A 17,755-nucleotide genomic window follows, 5' to 3' on the forward strand; every position below is an offset into this window, starting at 1 on the left:
TCAGACATGAGAAACATGAGAATGCCATTTTAATCCATGGTAAATCAAAGCGCCTAATTTTATGTCCACACCCTGCAGTCACTTGACATGTTTATCTGTGCCTTATTACTGTCAGATTTACTCCCTGATACAGCAGGGCCAAATTTGTCATGTTTACAATTGCTGATCTTCCAAATGTACACAATTCCCACTTACATGCAACTAGATCCTGCCTTGCTATAGCCACAATTTGCTCCAGGGTCATGCCTCCAATTTGGCCTCCCTGTTCCCATTTTCATAGCCCTGCAGTGAAGAAATGGATAAATGCAGCATTTTTTTCCGTAAATGAGTTGTGATTTTTTCAAGCATTAGCTAAGTATACATTACCTTTTGTTTACTTCTCATGACCTCTAGTCTGAACGAGTTCTGCTGGAATTCAGTAAAATGAATTCCAGATGGCTTGCATAAGAGTTCTTAAAAAAAAACCCAAATATGACAGCAATGGGAAATATTTTTACCAAAGATTCTTGCAATTCAAAAAGAGAGTCACTAGCTTGAGGACAAATTGATCATCTAATTTACCTCAGACCTGAAAAGGCTTAGGAATACAATTCCTTTTGTGTATTCTTGAGCAGCTTTGCCATGCTAAGCTTCTGCCAATGTGCTTGCAGCATCATCATCTCTGTCCCAGAACCACTGGCCCTCTGTCCAGGAAGAAAATATTTCGTAAACAATTCACCAAAGAGTTCAAAACAATTGAAGATAATCAAGATCATAAGAATATACATCAAGAAAAAAGACACCATAAGACACTGAAGAAATAATCTGCTACCATTTATTTCCCTTACATTTCCATTTATTTAATCTGTTTACTTTTCCTAGCTCTTTCTACACCTACCTTCATTTTCTTTTCTACTTCATACTTAGATTTTTTTCATGTTGTGACTGCACCCATCTCCAATTCCTCTTGATGGCTTGATATTTCTAATACTATATTTTAAAATATCATCTTGTGCATTCTGTGCTTTATTGCTACTATATATATATGTTTGGTTCCCCTAAAACTAAAATCAGCAAATAGATTTTGAGGGGCAGATAAAATTATAGAGGTTTCTATTTTGCCTGATCAAATACAGTTCTGCCTTTCAGGACACATATTTAGGGGTTGCCTTTACTTTGTGTGGTGCTTTCCTGCAGTTACAGCAGTCAATGGTATAGTGACAATTTTAAAATATAACATTACTGTGCATTAAAAACAGTACAGTGGTGTTTTAGACACCACCAACTCTTAAAAAAAAGAAAAAAAGGAAAAACAAGGCAACATTCCCTAGGTTCCCTCTGTTGTATCAGCCGTCCTGGACAATGCTTCAATGTCACAAAAGAGGGTCACTCAGTCTTCTGTCATAAAAAAATCCCCAAACCCAAACACATAAATTCTGGATATTAATTAGTAATTATATAAGATGGCAAGCTGTTTTTTGAAAAACAAATAAATACACATTTTCTCTTGATTTACTATATCCCTTAAATATTTACATAATTGCCTTCTAGTTACTCTCTAGCATATGCATTATATTATAAATACTCTGAATAGGATTTTTTATTTTATTTATAATTTATTTCTTTTTTTTTCCACTTTTACTACCTTCTCAATACAATTCTTTTCTTTAAGCTGTAAGACTGCCAAAACACCATCATTTTAAGGCCATCTAGCCATCTACCTGTTAGTTTGATTTTTTATTTCATTATCAGCCATTAGGAAAAAAACAGTAAGTCATAGAATCTAATTTTGTTAATAGAACTTAACACAACTCTAGGCAATCTGAAAGTAAGTAAATAAACCTTTGCCCCTCCAACAACCATACTGTAAGAAGACCACCAGAAAATAGATCTCCGAAAACTGTTAGAAGTGCAAAAAGTCCATAAAGTAAAGCACATGGGTATGCAATCAGGAGCTGCTGTCCTTCCATAGCCAATGCAGACATAAAAATTTTGGAGGCTGACAAACTGCACCATCCAATAATAAACAGAGCTAACACAGTTCCTGGAATCCCCCTAGGAGAAAACAAAAAACACAAAAGAAACATGACAGAGTCCACCTTTTATTAAATGTAACATCAAATCTCACCAAATTCAAGTTCATGTACTCAAGTTCATGTGTGGCAGCATGTTGTTGATAGGTAACACACAATGGAAGAACCAAGAACTAATGGACATAATCAAAGTCAAGCATGAGAGCAAATTAAAATTGTAACCATAAACCGAAAAGTACTATGTTCAGCATGGATAAAAGCTTCATCAGAAGTACTGCCAAAAGGGCTGTATGTTCACAAATAAATCTTCTGGGCCTCCAGCAGATGCAGCGGCTAAAGTTTAATATTAAATTTAGCCAAGTTCCTATTTCAACCAAAATCATCTTACAGGAATTGTTAGGTTCTAAAATGACACTACAAACCTACCTGATGATCTGGAGGGGTAGCATTTTTGTAACACAGAGAACAGATTTTAAGTATGCCTTAGCCACTCAGGAGAGGCTCTGAAAAACTCACACCAGCTGGATAGGCAGAAAGTTATCCCAGGAAAAAGCTTGACTGGCCTTTTAAAAAAAGGAGCACACTGAGCACAAAGTAAGGAGCAGGAAAAGAACCACCAAGGAAAAAATATTTTGCTTGTCTTGGCAGCCTTCTCTGCACACTGAAAGGACTGTGACTTTCCACCCTACCTCTTACTCACAGCTGAGCCCTTTTGAAGTTATACTGTGCCCCCTTTCAGGAGCAGGGAGTCCTGGAGAACTGATGATTGTGGGACTATGGTTAAAAGCCCACTGAAATACTCCTGCAGATTACAGAGGACTCACTATTAAACCCTGTGGGAACCAAATCTTGCCAATAAATAATGTTTCACACATGCTTTATTTGCACTCTATTTGCAGCCTGCTTCTGTAAAATGCATGAGATCATGTGCATAATACACTGCTGAAGTACATAATGAGATACTGCTTTACACACTTTTGCTGTGTCAGTCTCAAGGACTTTGAGAAAGAATAAACCTCTGCCACTTCCTAAAGGCCTTCTTGGTGCCCCACTCTTCCAAGGCATCAGCATAACAGAAGCAGAAGGGAAAAACAGAGTGTGTATGCATAGTCAGGGAGGTCTTTTTATCAGAAATTATCGCCACTAATATAATTATTGCAACTAAACCATGATGAATACAGCTGTCCTTATGTAATTGACTTAGTTTTCTTAATGCATTTGCATGACCTAAATTAGTTGATTTGTTAGCAATCCAGTCACCAGGCCAGTAAGGTACTTGGTGTTGTCAGCTTCTTGGGCCTTTGAGGGAGGAAGGAAAGAATTGATTTTACAGTGACTCAGCACCTCATTGCAACTTCAACAAGTTAAAAATAAAACATTAAAGACCATGTGATTTAATATCCTCAGTTTAAGTGTCTTTTAAACCTATATAGTGGCATTTAGGGAAATCCCACTGGGCTTTGCAAAGCAAGTTCCTGGCCTCTCCTCCAAGAGGAGATGCTAAGTTGCTCACCTAAACAGTGAGCCGGAAATTCAGAGCTGGTATGGACGGCTCTTTCAGAAGGTTCCCATGCTGGCAGAGGGGTGGGATGCAATAGGAACATACTGTGCAATGACAATTTTCAGCTAACATAATGACTCTTTAGGGGGCTATCACGATGGGACAAAATTTAGAGCTGCGGCTGCTCCGCCTTGCACTGAAGTCCAATGGCCTCTCATGGTTTGTTCCAGGACTGGCAGAGAGCAGGATGGAAAGGTGGCATAAAAATCATATCAGAATCAAGAAGAACTGCTGTGCACTTACAAATTCAGTCCTCCATCTAACAACCTGCCACTGCTAAAAAGAATGGTTTGGCAGGGAGCTCTGTGTCTGGCATGTCCATGAGGGTCAAATCCTCTTGCCTGGGAGAAGGGCAAAAAGCAGGTCAAGCCTACAGTGACCAAGAGGGCTGTACTGGTGAGAGATTGAGATGGAGGGACACATGTGAGTGGACCCTTTCCACTTCCCTTTCTCTCACATCTGGCAGATGCTGTCACCAAATGGGTCCTTTGCATCACCTGGATCTAAGAACTTCTTTCTTCATGCTTATATTCATTTTCTTCACTGTTTAGTTAAGGAAGTAGCTTTACTACCCTGTTGGAGAATTTTATATTAAAGAATTGTTGTTGCTTTCTGCAGGAAAAAAGTCTATTGGGATGTTTCTCCCACAAAGATGGCCTAATAAACTTGGGCTCACACATGATAATAGCATAGATGGGCACAAACAAATCTAGTTCCATGCAAATTTGAGTAAGAGAACTGGTTTTCTCCTTGGTACTATTCAGTAGCCGAAATGTTCCATATTTTGCTTTCTTTAGTTACAGGAAAATAGCTAATAATGGTAATTGAAAATTATTTGATTACTATGTATCTTTGACATAGATAAGTGCATTATCTTATGTATATTTCTGGTGAAAAAAATCAGATTATTTCTTCAAACTTTGAAATAGAAGTAATGTTTTTTATAAATATTTTTAAAAATCATTAATGTATTGCTCTTTCTTTTACCATTTAAAATAATTATTTAAATTCAAAATAATGAAATGTATGTTGGATTTAAAAGTTGCCACTTAATTTTAATAGCATGTTTGCAATAATTAACCTTGATACTTGCTGGGTTCAAGCACTTTCATATATCAAATGAGAAAGGACTGCAGAACCCTGTCAATATCAATTCATTTTAAAAATAACATTTTAACTTTAGAAAGCTATCACATTTCAGTATTTATAGATTTTCAAAAGATGTGCTTTCTGTAAATTCACAGCATTTTACAAATGTGTGGTGTGTGCTTGGGGATTCCATGTACAGAAAACTGAACCCTGCACAGTTGTAACAGCTGGTTTGGAATTCACCCCATCTGTCTCACAATTGTGTATCTGCACATTTTATTAGGCTGGATTATTAAACAGGTTAATCAAGGAAATATGGGAAGTGTAGGAGAACAGAGAATAAACAGCTTCTTCAGTGTCACTATCATCCATCTTATCAAGGACAGCTCAGAAACACTTTAATACATGGAATATGGTCAGGTTAAGCCATCATAGCTCCACAGAAACATGCAACAAGAATTTTGCCAAAACTTCATTCTATCACATAATTTCCTTTAAAAAAAATTATTTATTTATCAATCTATCTATGGATTGTATTATAGATATGTAAGAATGATGTTTTTCCAAAGAAAACAATCAGGGGCATTTTCTCATTCATCAGCTGCTAGGTTCCACATGTTACAGATTGTAGAGTTTAAAATATGAAAGAAAAAAAAAGATTAAGGAAGAAAACCATCATTAATAACATGTCAACAATAGGTAATAGCACTGCTCAGGCCCTTCAGGCAAGATCTGGAAGTTGCTTGTACTTTGCTGTGTGTGAATAGGGAGGTAAACACTGTGTCTCAAAGGGCTTACTGAATGAGGAGGAATGAGAGGCGTGCCAAAAATTTTCCTATTCAGAGAATATGACTTAACAACCCCCCACATGTGCACAGATAAATACACCACTACACATTTGTTTTTTCAAAGTATTCAGTTATTTTCAGTGGTGCAATTACAGCACAACTATACCTCAGAATACACAAGTCTACTATATCTTAAGCACTGGTCCTGATTCTCCACATCATTTAGGGCTATCATTGGCTATTTTATTCTGTCCCACAGAAGTCAGTAGGAAAGGAAACATAAAAATAGGAGGCCTGATGCTATGAACAGAAAAGAAAAAAGAGAACCAGCTATATAAACCCAAAGTTTAGCAGTTGCTTTTAAAATTGATACCTGAGTTTGGCCACTGTTGGCTCTGCAAAACAAAAATCACAACTGAGGCTGCTGCAAAAATCAACATCGCTCTCAGTCTAAGTGGAAAGCAGGGAAATTAAAGTCTCACATCAAAATGAATGTATACCAGCCCTCTCAAATACAGCCCAGTTTTGTCTGTTTCCACCTCTACATACAAACAAAACGGTGTTACAGTTTCAGAAGCCAAAATTTATTATGTGACCCTTTATAAAATGTTTTGCAGAACACCAGCCATCTGCCTTACTGTCCTTCATAGGATTCCTGTTGCCCTGGGCTAGTACTTACTGCAGTGAGAAGACAACTGCAGAAGAGGACAGGATGACCATGGGCAGCAGGCAGTAGCCCAGGACACTTGCAACGCAGCCGTGCGAGACTCCCGAGACACTCATCAGGTTCAGCAGGGCGTGCATGGCAAGGCACCCGATGGCACTCATCCCATACACGTAGCCAAAGTGAACTTTTCCTGCCTGGAACAAATACAAGGAAGCATGAGGTGACAGAAGTGAGCAGTGATCACAGAGTGCTAGCAGAAGACAGATTTAGGTTTAGGTTTGTTACTTCTTGTTGTTGACGCCCTCTCTCTTCTTCACCTACATCAGTTCAGTTGTGGACCACGGATGAAACTTTTGGGTGGTTTTTGCATAAAAATAATTCCAAGGTGCAGTTGACAAAATGTGCTTCTTGGTAACTTAAAGTTATAAGGGTGATTCTAGGTCTTACTGTCATTGGGTGCTGAACACAACTTTGAATTGGTTGGGAGACTTAGGAAAGTTTAACTGGCAACAAACTAAGAGGAAATTATGGAAAGCACATTTTAGTCATTAAAAATCAGTTTAGGCTCAGGAAACATCTTTTCAATAAGTGGGGCTGCAAAAAGTGTCCTAAGTAATATGATGACCAGGTTACCTGATATGCTTCATATTTTATTACAAACCTTCAGCTTTAAGCAGGTCTACAAAAAATTACGAAAATTTTGCTTAAACTCTGGTGGTTTTCAGGGCAAATGTGACTGTTCTTCCCCTTGACTACCATGAGAAAAATACATCTCTGTGCTTAGCCCAATACAACATGTTCATTTCCACATAAAACTCAGTAGTAACTGTCAGCTTGTGTTCTTTGTTTTGTTCTAACGAATAAAAAAAAAACCCAGATTTTTTTCCTTCTAGGTTTTATTCCTTTGTTTGAATTTATTGCCTATGAAAGGTACCAGTCTGGCAGCCTGGAGCTTGATGTTTTCTAATTTATACACAAAGGTAGTAAAACAGACAACTGTGGCCACAGCACCACCAATTCCTTCATCTCCTGCCATCATTTTGAAGGATCACCCGCAGGCATAAGGGCATTGTTCACTCCCCAAAATAAACAGTCACAAAAGACTGCTAAATACATTTTTGTCTCTCTTCAAGCTTCTAACAAATTAAATACTGAATGTTGGCTATGCAATACTGTCATTTTCACATCTGTACATCAGAAGAACATTAATAAATCAGAAATCTGTTTTTTTCTTGGAACTTTGTATCCTAAAGATAAAATGCACCTGTGAAGGAGAAAGTTCAGACCTGGAACTTAACCATTAACTCAGAATGACAGTAAATTTCTCAAATGAAGGGCAACTATGTGTCACATTCCTGACACATAATAAGGTATATATACATACATAAAACACAAGTGTGCTTGTTCATAAACATACACACACACACGATCTATATGTTGCACACACGCTATATTATATGAATATATATATTGCATATGATAAACTATGTAAGACTCAAAACTAATAGATAGTCTCGGTTCCTAATAATGTTGTGGCTTATGGATGGATTCTGTTGTGATGGATTAGGCTGAAATGTTGAAGCTTTTATTATGTTTTGTGATACTTGTTAGTTTATCTTCTGTGATGGCTAAGGAGGATTGAGAAGACCTCTGACTTCACTTAGCCATACATTTTAATGAAATCTGGGGGAAATAAACTTTGAGGACCATTCTCTGCCCTTTCTTCTTGTAGCTATGCATGTAGAATTTGATCACTGGAGGCCAGCAGTATTTGAGCTGGGTACACAAAAAGCAACACTATGGAGAAGGACTCTCCTAGTGATGACACAACTTGGAAGTCCCGATGCTGAGGGTTGGTGACAGCTCACCAGCTCTCATTGGAGAGCAGTGCATGAACGTGAAAGGCAACCTGACTTAATAAGATCTGACTTTACAGCATCAACATTACCCTGTTTGCAGATTGACCTGGCTCACTGCTGAGCTCTCCTCTGGTCCCAATCCTCAAGATTAAGTCAGGTACAGCCAGGTTGCCTATAGCCTTCCAGCATCCTGGCCTTTTCCCCACTACTGTCTTCCTCCATAAAGAATAATTTGTTCCTGAAATAAGAAATCTTCCTATTTAAGTACAGACTTCTTTTGCTGGCATTTGCATACTAGTGGTATAAAATAATCAGGAAAAATTGCTGGAACAAATAAAATTAATGATAACTAGAGATAGTGTAGGAGAGCAATATTAGCTCAAATGATTATCAACTAGAATTTCAGTCATTAAGGATATGTAGTAAGTTTAACACCCACAAAGGTTTGGAGCAGCCTTTTCTACACACCAGCTTAGTAAAGTTCTGTCTCAAAACAGATGCATCAACTACAAGCTATATTTTAGACTGTTTCAGTGTATTTAACTGTTCTACACAGCACTATGTATTTATTAGCTTAGTTTAAGATTAAAAAATTCCTGAGCCAGGGATGAAGGGAGCACTAGCACCAGCAGCTAGCTGAGATCTATGGTTGGTGAAATGTTGGATTTGTGATGCAAGGATATGAGAGAAAAAAAAAAAAAAAAAAGGCAGCTGAACATGTTGGTTCCGATTTTAGTCTTACTTAACATATGTAAATATATTGACTCACACACACAGGAATACTCCCAGTTCACAGTGATGTAAGCAAAACCAGAATTGGACTTGATTAGTCTGACAGGCTTTGATGAATGGAAAGAGCTAAATTTGTCCTGCAGAAGGAGCAAGGTTAGGAGAAAGTCAGACTTTGTGTTCTTGTTTGCATTTGCCTGAAGTGGATACGACTACCTTCAGCTGAACTGGATGGGGAAGCCTGACTTCATACAAATGAGAGTGTAAAATGCAAAGCAGGTGAGACTTGGGCTTCTGCTAAATTTTGTTCTGCCATTGTTTCTCTATCTATAATGGAGCTGCCCTGTTTTACACTAACATGAGGAGGACAAGTCCTGCTGCCAGGCTAGCAGCCCTTTCCTCTTTTTCTCCGAAAGAACTGCTACCCTTTGAAGAATATCTTTGCATAATTTTCCATAGTTAAAAAGCTGAAACTAAAGAAAATGTAAACATTATTTTTAGAAACAAGCTCTCAACCAAATTATGTTCCTGGTGCTTTCAGAAGATACTTAAATAAGTGCAGAAGGATATCATAGTTTACACAGCTGAAGAGACACGTTAGTATTCAAATACATCTGAGATAAAATGGTAGCCTGAATTTCTAAGATAAACCCATAGACTTACTGCAGTGAAATTACGGAGCAAAAACTGTGGATTGTATCAGAAGTGTTCTGCTGCCCTAAAACTGGAGCATTGAAAATACTTGGTTATTTAATGACACCTATAAGCATAATATCTCAGAAAAGTATGATAATTAAAGTAATTTATTCCAATAATAATAGTTTATTATTCATTATAACCATTGGCTATTCAGGGAGAAAAATCAAAAGGAGACATTTTTTCCATTCTTTCTTTTAGCTTTTCTTTAATTTTCTTGATTATAATTAATTCAGCTTTCTCTTTTTACTACCCTCATACATTTATTTCTCCAGGTGGAAAATAGCCTGTCTTCTCTAGCTCCCCACCTTCTTTTGCTTTTATTCCCTTTCCTTCTGCCCCTTGCACCCTTTTAAAAGATTTTTATTTTTATAGGAACATAAATAATAATATCACTTGCCATTTATATTGCAGTTTGCACATTCAAGGTACTGCACTGACATTAAAAATTGAGTAAGAAGTTTCAAGAATCTTCTGATTCAGCACTATTTATCATAGAGGAAATGGAGAATTAGAGCCCCTTTCCTCTCACCTGGTTGCAGGGCAGTAAAGCCCTTCCCAGAATGGTCCCACCTTATCGCTGTCTGATGAATTGCTGTCAGCAGCCAGAGCTGTACCTCAGCAACATTGGAGAGCCCCTGTTGCCAGTGATATATGGATGAATTTGGAGTCCTGCACAACCCTGTTAAACTTTCCTCCTGAAGGAAAGCTATATTCATAAAGAAGAAGGTCAAATACAGGCTACTATATTTTGTTAAGCAGACAATACAGAAAAAAGAATACAAAATAAGAAAGTACTAGCAACATTTATTGGAAGGTATTGCAAATTTAAGGGGGTGGGGGGGAAAGACTGCTTCTATTTCTTTTTTTCCAATTACTCTAGTTGTATAAAGAAATTTTTTGGTCTATGTGTCTCTGCTCTCTTGAAAATAACATTGAAAGAAGATAATTTCAAAAAAGTAGCAAGAGTGTTAGGAAAAGAGGGTCGGCCTACTATTCCGTTTTATTGTCTCCTTTAAAACCTGTTCAGAGCCTCTCCAGATTATATGTGGCACAGATCTGTCCTTTTGTTCGTATTAAATCCCACCCCAAAAATGGTGTGGTCTCTTCTTTCCACTGGAAGTAATACATCACTTTACCTGTGTCACCTTTAAATTTAATTTACATTTAAATTTTATGCAGGTACTTACAAAAGTAGGAAGAATTTTTAATACATAATCCCAGAACAGTTGGCAGCAAATGACTCTTTTTATGCCAGTACTACATCTTCTACAACTTCACACTCATTATCACCTAGGCGTGAACTTGTCAGAAAAGAAATCCCTGAAGATTTCTACCACATCCTACCATCAGCAACGTTGCTCCAGGGGCCAAACAGAAAACCATAGGTCCAGTGAGGTCGGTCTCATTCATAATGCTGCCATCTGCAGGCTTCATTGGGTTTAGAACTGTTAATGTTTTTTGCCATATATGTTCAAAATTGATCCCGAGTTCTGCAACAAGAAATTTCAGGATTTTGTTCATTGCTCACAAGAAAACAACACTTTTACAAAAACTCATCAGATACTACAAAACTACAAACAAATGCTTCAGTGAAGATAATATTGTAGGATGACATATTCAGTAGTAGGAACATAATGCCCCTGCTATATACTCAGCATATTTGAGGTCAAATTTCAATCTAAATTGAAATATTAATAATTAAATCTGATTTTAGGCAGTGAAATAAAAAATGGCTTCATCATTTGTGAGTTGATATTTGTTTTTCCTACATTTAAAACATACATATCTAATGCCACACTAACTTAGATGTTGAAAAGCACGTTAATTAACAATAACTGCAGAATTTAAGATAGTCTACAACACTGAGGAAAGACATACATGCTTTAATTCTCAAAAATCTGACAAGAAATGTGCCTTAAGCCTCAACTGCCAAAAGCACTTAAAAACTTCAAGGCAAGTTCATACTACTTTATGAAGTGCTTTATAAGTTTGGATGGGTTTGGGTGAGTTTTTTTGGTTGGCTGGTTTTTTGGTTTTGTTTTTGTTTTTTGTTTTTGTTTTTTTGGTTTTTTTGTGGAGTTGGTTTTTTGTTTGTTTGGGTTTTTTTTTTTTTTGGAGTAATTAAAAAGTAATTAGTGGCACCCCGGAAACAGCAAAATTCTCTCCCATTAAAGATGATAGGAATCCTGCCATTAACTTTGCCGGGGCAAAGCTTTATCTTATAACTTCTGGAGAAACACTTCAGCTTCCACAGGTAATCATCTTCCCTGAGGTTCTCCAGTAAGGGCAAAGTTAGGTTCAGATTTGCTCCAGAGTGACTGTGACTGACAATGCATTAGATCTGTTTGGAAAGCCAAGTCTTTATCTTGTTCCATCTCTCCATCATCTTGAACTCAGCCAAAACATTGTATATAAAAAGCTATTCTGCATTAAAATGTGTGGTTTTGGTCAGATTTATGTGGTACACAGATAAGAATATCTCTGAAGCCTTGCAGATTACCAGCAGTCATATTACAACATCTTTTTCCCAGGGTGAACCACATGGGGAGTTAAATGGTTGGAAGTCTTAGAGGTAGAGATCTGGCAGTTATCTATATCAAACAGAATGATCTTGCTGGCTTTAAGGCAGTAGTAGTCCCTTCTGAGTAGTAAAAATTCCAGCTGCTTTCCAGTATGCCAAACCAGCAGGCTGAATATGCTTGTTCTACATTATGCTGAAATAATTACAGACAAATTGTCCTTTTTTTTTTTTCCTAATGTAGCACAAGTATTTTGCTAGCAACAAAATCAGCCACTAGCATAAGAATGGTCAATCATGATAAAGAACAACACTGCTCATATGGTTAAATGATCAACTAATTGAAAGTGAAAGCAGCTTTCTCGATCCCTTTCCCACTGAAACAAGCGACTTAGCATCTGCAAAATACTAAATCTATTACGAGATATGCAAAAAAGATGATTATCCATCTTTATTAATTATAGATATTCCAATATGTATGCAGGATAAACTCAAGGGTGTGAAACAAATTTGGAAAGGTGAATTCAAAACTATTATTCTGCTGTCATCTAGTGGCGGCACGGTATATCTGCTCAAGGCCGTAAGGCTGGATGAATCCATGGCCAGTCTCGAGGAGAAAATAAAGCCCAGGTTTGGGGGCCAGGAGCTTTGGCTGTAGCTCACATGGCGAGGCTTGGCAGCTCTGCTCAGTTTCCCCAGTGAGTTCCACTATCTGGCATAGAAAGGTGAGAGGCTCCTAACTTTCGAGGCAGGAATCTCGCATGTGGTCTGTGGGATTAGTTTCACCTTCTAGCAGAGGAGGTTCCTCGTCAAAGCCGTCAGCATAACCAAGCTGAGGAGGAGCGTAGGGGCTGCACGCTGGCTGCAGAATCTGGCCCGTGTAGCTCTCAGGAGACAGAAGCATGTCTGATGGGACAGAAGCCCCACCTGCAGATGGCTTTTCTGTCTGGCTCCTAGAACAAGAAGCAAAGCACAGCCAAACTCGTAACTACAACGAGAAACAGAGAGTTACTCACCACGTTCCATCTTCACGTCACCTATTTTCAACTTGGGAAACCTGAAGGTTTTCTGGGTACCATCGTGGCTGTGAGTAATGAGCTGCTGACCGTGCCCTTGCTCTCCATCCTTGCAGCTCCCCCTGCAATGGGCAGAGCTCCTGGCCAGAACCCGGGCAGAACCCATCGCGCCCACTCCCAGATTCAGGCATTGGGACCTTTTGCCCAGCAGCCTGGTGACACTCCTCAGTGAGTGTCACACATTGAGAAGTGTGGGATTGCATTTTATGGAAATGGTTTGCTCTAGCTCACCCCTGGGAAAATGTATGGTTTATCCCAAGTCTGTACCCTCCCTGCAGTATCCTGTATCTGTAACCTCATTGGCTGGAGAATGTTACCGCGCCCCTTTGAACCTCTGTGATAAGAATGCTAAGGCAGAAGGCTCTGCCCCTCTTGCCCCTCTCCCCCTGGAGGCCTCCTGATGCTCCCTTTCCCTCTCCTCCCTTCCCCCCCCCTTCCCTTCCCCTCTCCCTCAGTGAATAAACCCTCACCTCATCAGCACCCCACCGGCGTCTGAAGTCTCTTTGCCTGCCAGCACGGGAACACCCACGAACCCAAGGACCCCCGGGGGTCTCCGGGGGGCACTCCCCGGGGACCCCCCATAAATTTAAACAACAACAGAGAAGCACACATTTAGAACCACACATTCAGATTTTTTTCTCGAATCTCAGAAGGATCCTAAAGAATTTTCTGCAATATGCACCCCAAATTTCACATTAATAACACGAAGCTCAGTTACTCCTGGCAGGTAAACAACCTGTAACACCTATACTAATAAAAGTAGCACAAAATCAGATCCTTTAAAAAGAAAAATTCACTTATAAGCGTTCTGCATTTCTGAAAGTCTAGATGATGTCTTGACCCTCTTTCCTGCTCCTGCAAGTCCCAAAGCCAGCCCCAGAACCACCGTCTGTCCAAGAGTGAAGCTGAAATAACACCCATACTTACTTTCTGCTTTCACAGATGTTTTTATCTGAATCGTAGCTGTTGCAACCCTCTTCCTGGTCCTCTATGGTATAATTAGACTGGTAAAAGTCGATGTGAAACTGCTCAAAATTGGACATTCTGGTTGGAAAAATGATTGCAAATATCAATAAATAGCCTTTACAACAAGCCAAAATCTGTTTTGAACTGTCCTAAATTTAAAATAGCAAACTGTAAAGACATAAACTTCAGAGAATCTTTCTGTAGAAGCTCATGATAATTTGGAAGTGACAAAAAAAAAGGCCATTTACTTCCTTTAGCTGTAACAAGAGAAATTAATAAAAATCTGCTGTTACTGTAAATGATAATACATTAATTTAAAAGTAGTATACAAGACTTCCTTTCTTGTTACTGTGACCAAAAATGATGCAATTTTGAAAGAAGATATATATCTATAAAGTATTGTTTTAAACAGTTCATTTTCCTACTTGCAATAAAAAAGTGACCATATCTCAATGTTTAGAAATAAAGGGTTTAGGAAGTATTCTGGATTTCAAAAACAACTACTATTTACAGCTATTTATGTTTTGCAATATTATATCGGACTCTCATAACACAATAGAAAAAAACTAGATTTGTGCACAAAATCTGTAATTTCTGTTCAAGGACACAGCTAGCACATCAGAAGTAGCAGAGAAACATTCTAACTGGCCAGCAATATGACTGGTAAAAGACAGCATAGTGGATGATTGAATTGGATTGATGATTGGATGGTTCTTCAGTGAAAGAAAACATATTACAGCACATCTTTCCTTCCTGCTGCATGTGTTTCACCACTTAGGTAGTTAAACCCTTAAAACCCACAGAGAAGTTACATAAACCTGACTGATAACCACAGCCATATCCAATTTACTTAGATTTTCATGGGAGATATTCATCTCTCCTAACATTTCCCATTTTTTTCACTTTTGTCCTCATTTCCAACTTTCCAAATGCCACTGGCAAAATATGCTTTGGACCTCACAGTTATTCTTAGAGTTATCTCAATATTTATCAAGCACACCCTGCTTATGGGAAAGATCTTTGCAAACCTCTTTATTAGATAAAAGTGATAAAGATTAGTATTTCATCAGGGACCTTGAAATCCTGCAAATTAGAGTTTCTGATTTTTTTTCTGTTATCAGACTAATCTTTGGGGACCTATTTCCTTATTTTACTTAAGAGTTCAAAGTAGAAATTTCTTTTATATTAATTTCTTAACTGCTGATCAATTGTACAAAAATTTAGAAGAGAAATAATTTTTACACTTGAAATATGAATTAATAGAAATTAATTGTACCAAGCCATTTACTGTGGCTTTATTTGGAATTGCACACCACTTAGGCATCGTTCAATGAAGATTTCACATGGAGCGTGTTTAAGAAACTTTAGTTGATAGCTCTACCTCAATAGTTCAGTTCCAGTAAGTATTTAAGATCCTTTGCTGTCACTATAAGAATGAAATAATTGCTTACCCAGGTATGGCTAGCTCTGTATAACAGAGTTCAGAAAAGATAAATTTGTTTTCCAAAAGAATTTGGAGTTAAGGTTACTTACTTTTTAAGATATTTGGTGAAAACTCCAGTCTGTTGAATTTACATGTTGGAGAAGACATAAAATATCCTCTTGCTTCAACAGGGATGAGCTTAGTGCTATTTATAAGATTCTAAATTTGATATTTGAACAGATGCACATGAAGGAAAAAAACCTCACAACCTGTCAATATCATGGCTAGCATTTAACAAGAGCTAACAACAGTGGGCAAAAAAGGGTAGGAACCTTCAAAGAAAAATGAACAAGTATTGTTCCATATATTACAACTCAATAATCTACATTCCTCCTTAAGTATGTATTTATGAAGATCTTGGTGGAGCCCTCATTAGCTGAGCTGTTAGATGTTAAAAACTAATATCACCTGTTCAACTGGTGGGGGTGAGGATGTGTTCCAGCACCCAGAGCCCTAGAACTGTTGTGGGATGCTCTCTGGGAACACCATGGCAGAGGGAAGGAGGCTGAACACTGTCCTGGGCCAAGTCTCTCTGCTGGCTCAGTGCCAGGGCCCTGTTCCCCAGGCACATTCCCCTGCTCCACTGCTCCTCCAGGAGCTTTCATCCATTTCCAAAGCTGTCTCTTGGAGTACCCACCATGCCAGGATCAGGGCAAGGAACCTCTGTTCCATAGTCTTGGCTACTAGGAAACAGTAGCATAGTATTGATTTTTAAATAGATTTTAAACTTCAAAGATGACTTCAATTTACACCTGCTTTTGTTTGACATACTTAACTAGCCACAACAAAGACTGCTTTTTCCACTTCTTTATTTCTTGGATAGTTTCCCAATAAGCACTTGGGCTGTTAAATTTAAGGAATGGCACATTAAATTATATGTATTCTCAGGTAATAAATCTATGCTTCACGTGCATATTCAATCCTGCCATGTAGAAGTCCAAATAATTCCATTTCATTAGCAGAACAATGATGCACTGTTAGCACATGACTTACAATGTTATAGAAGAGTTATAACATAGGTGCATTTTAAAGTAACTTAAAATGAAGTTTACTAAGTTTTCACTCAGTAAGTATGTCCAAGAAAGACTACAGACGTAAAGAATGGTGATAAGAAGAACATTGGATTCTTCAAATTAAAGTTAATCTAACCACAGTATTTATCACACCTATTGTTAAGTCTCCCTCATATTCTGCTGTTTCTAGGGTAACAGTTCATGCTGCTACGTCCACCAAGGTGAATATTCATTTTCAACTCTTGGTGAACTGCTGATCTCTATAATGTCTAATCATCTCCATTTAGATAATATGGCTTCATCTTGTTTATACGGAATCAGTGGGGGCAATGGACAGGATTAACTTCTGTCCCTCAGGAAGGTAATTCAAAAATTTATTTTAAGGAACAGAAAAATCCTGATTTGCTAGGGTCTTGCCTGTTTATTTAAACTATAAAAGTTATTTGACTACTTTTGCTACTTTCTGTTAGAAATACAAATATATATACATCTATACAAAAACTGGGAATAAATATCAGACAAAAAACTTCAGGGAAGGAATTTAAATAGAAAAAACACAATGAATAGTAGTGGAACATGGTTAAATAATACTTTAATAGCCATTTAATATACCACAGTTAGACAAGAAAGACACCTGTAAATTAAAACAAAAGTAAGAAATGGAACTTAAAATTGAGCCATATGTATTTCTCTCCTAATACAAAATTATTGTTAATATTAGTTGGAATAATATTGCTAATATTAGTTGGAAATGAGAAGTAGATGATCAAAAAATAAAAAGAAGGTAAGTTTAAATCGTTGATAGGAAAGTGACTGATAAAAATAAGGACTGCCCAAATGCATTAAAAGCAGACAAAAGCATAGTGCTACTGCCATGCTCCTATCAGATGTAAAAATGAAAGTATCAATAAAACAAAAACCAGAAGGATTTAATTAGAAGTGCTAAAATCACCATTTTAAAATTCTGCATCTAAAAATTTTAGAAGAAATGGTTAAAAAATTTCTATTTTGTTGAGTAACAAAACAATAGGAAAGTTTGGGAAGATCAAAAGTAAGTAAACGTGCTATCTTGTAAAAGGCTAAATAAGATGCTTTGAGTAATTATTCGCCTGTCCCCATGAGATTGATCCTAGCAAATTATGGGCTCAAATAATAACAAACTGCATTGATGAATCCAATCAACGCGGGCTTTTGGAAACTAGCTCATTTCAAAGTAATTAATTTCCTAACAAGATTTGTAGTTGGGAAAGGTAACCACCAACGACCCATATTTATACAAGGCCTTTTACTTTATT

The 17,755-nt window shown here is 37.6% G+C and overlaps 1 protein-coding gene across 1 annotated transcript; it reads right to left on the reverse strand.

The window, feature by feature from the left end:
- Positions 1 to 875: 875 nt before the first annotated feature.
- Positions 876 to 14,041, reverse strand: YIPF7 (Yip1 domain family member 7). The gene is made up of 5 exons (XM_063401207.1): positions 13,926 to 14,041; positions 12,709 to 12,875; positions 10,749 to 10,894; positions 6,130 to 6,311; positions 876 to 2,034 (listed from the first exon to the last, which is right to left on the reverse strand). The coding sequence occupies exons 1-5, from the start codon at positions 14,039 to 14,041 to the stop codon at positions 1,782 to 1,784; spliced, it is 864 nt and encodes a 287-aa protein (XP_063257277.1). The 3' UTR covers positions 876 to 1,781.
- Positions 14,042 to 17,755: the final 3,714 nt, after the last annotated feature.

This window comes from Prinia subflava, chromosome 7, assembly GCF_021018805.1.
Source record: "Prinia subflava isolate CZ2003 ecotype Zambia chromosome 7, Cam_Psub_1.2, whole genome shotgun sequence".
Taxonomy (NCBI): domain Eukaryota; kingdom Metazoa; phylum Chordata; class Aves; order Passeriformes; family Cisticolidae; genus Prinia; species Prinia subflava.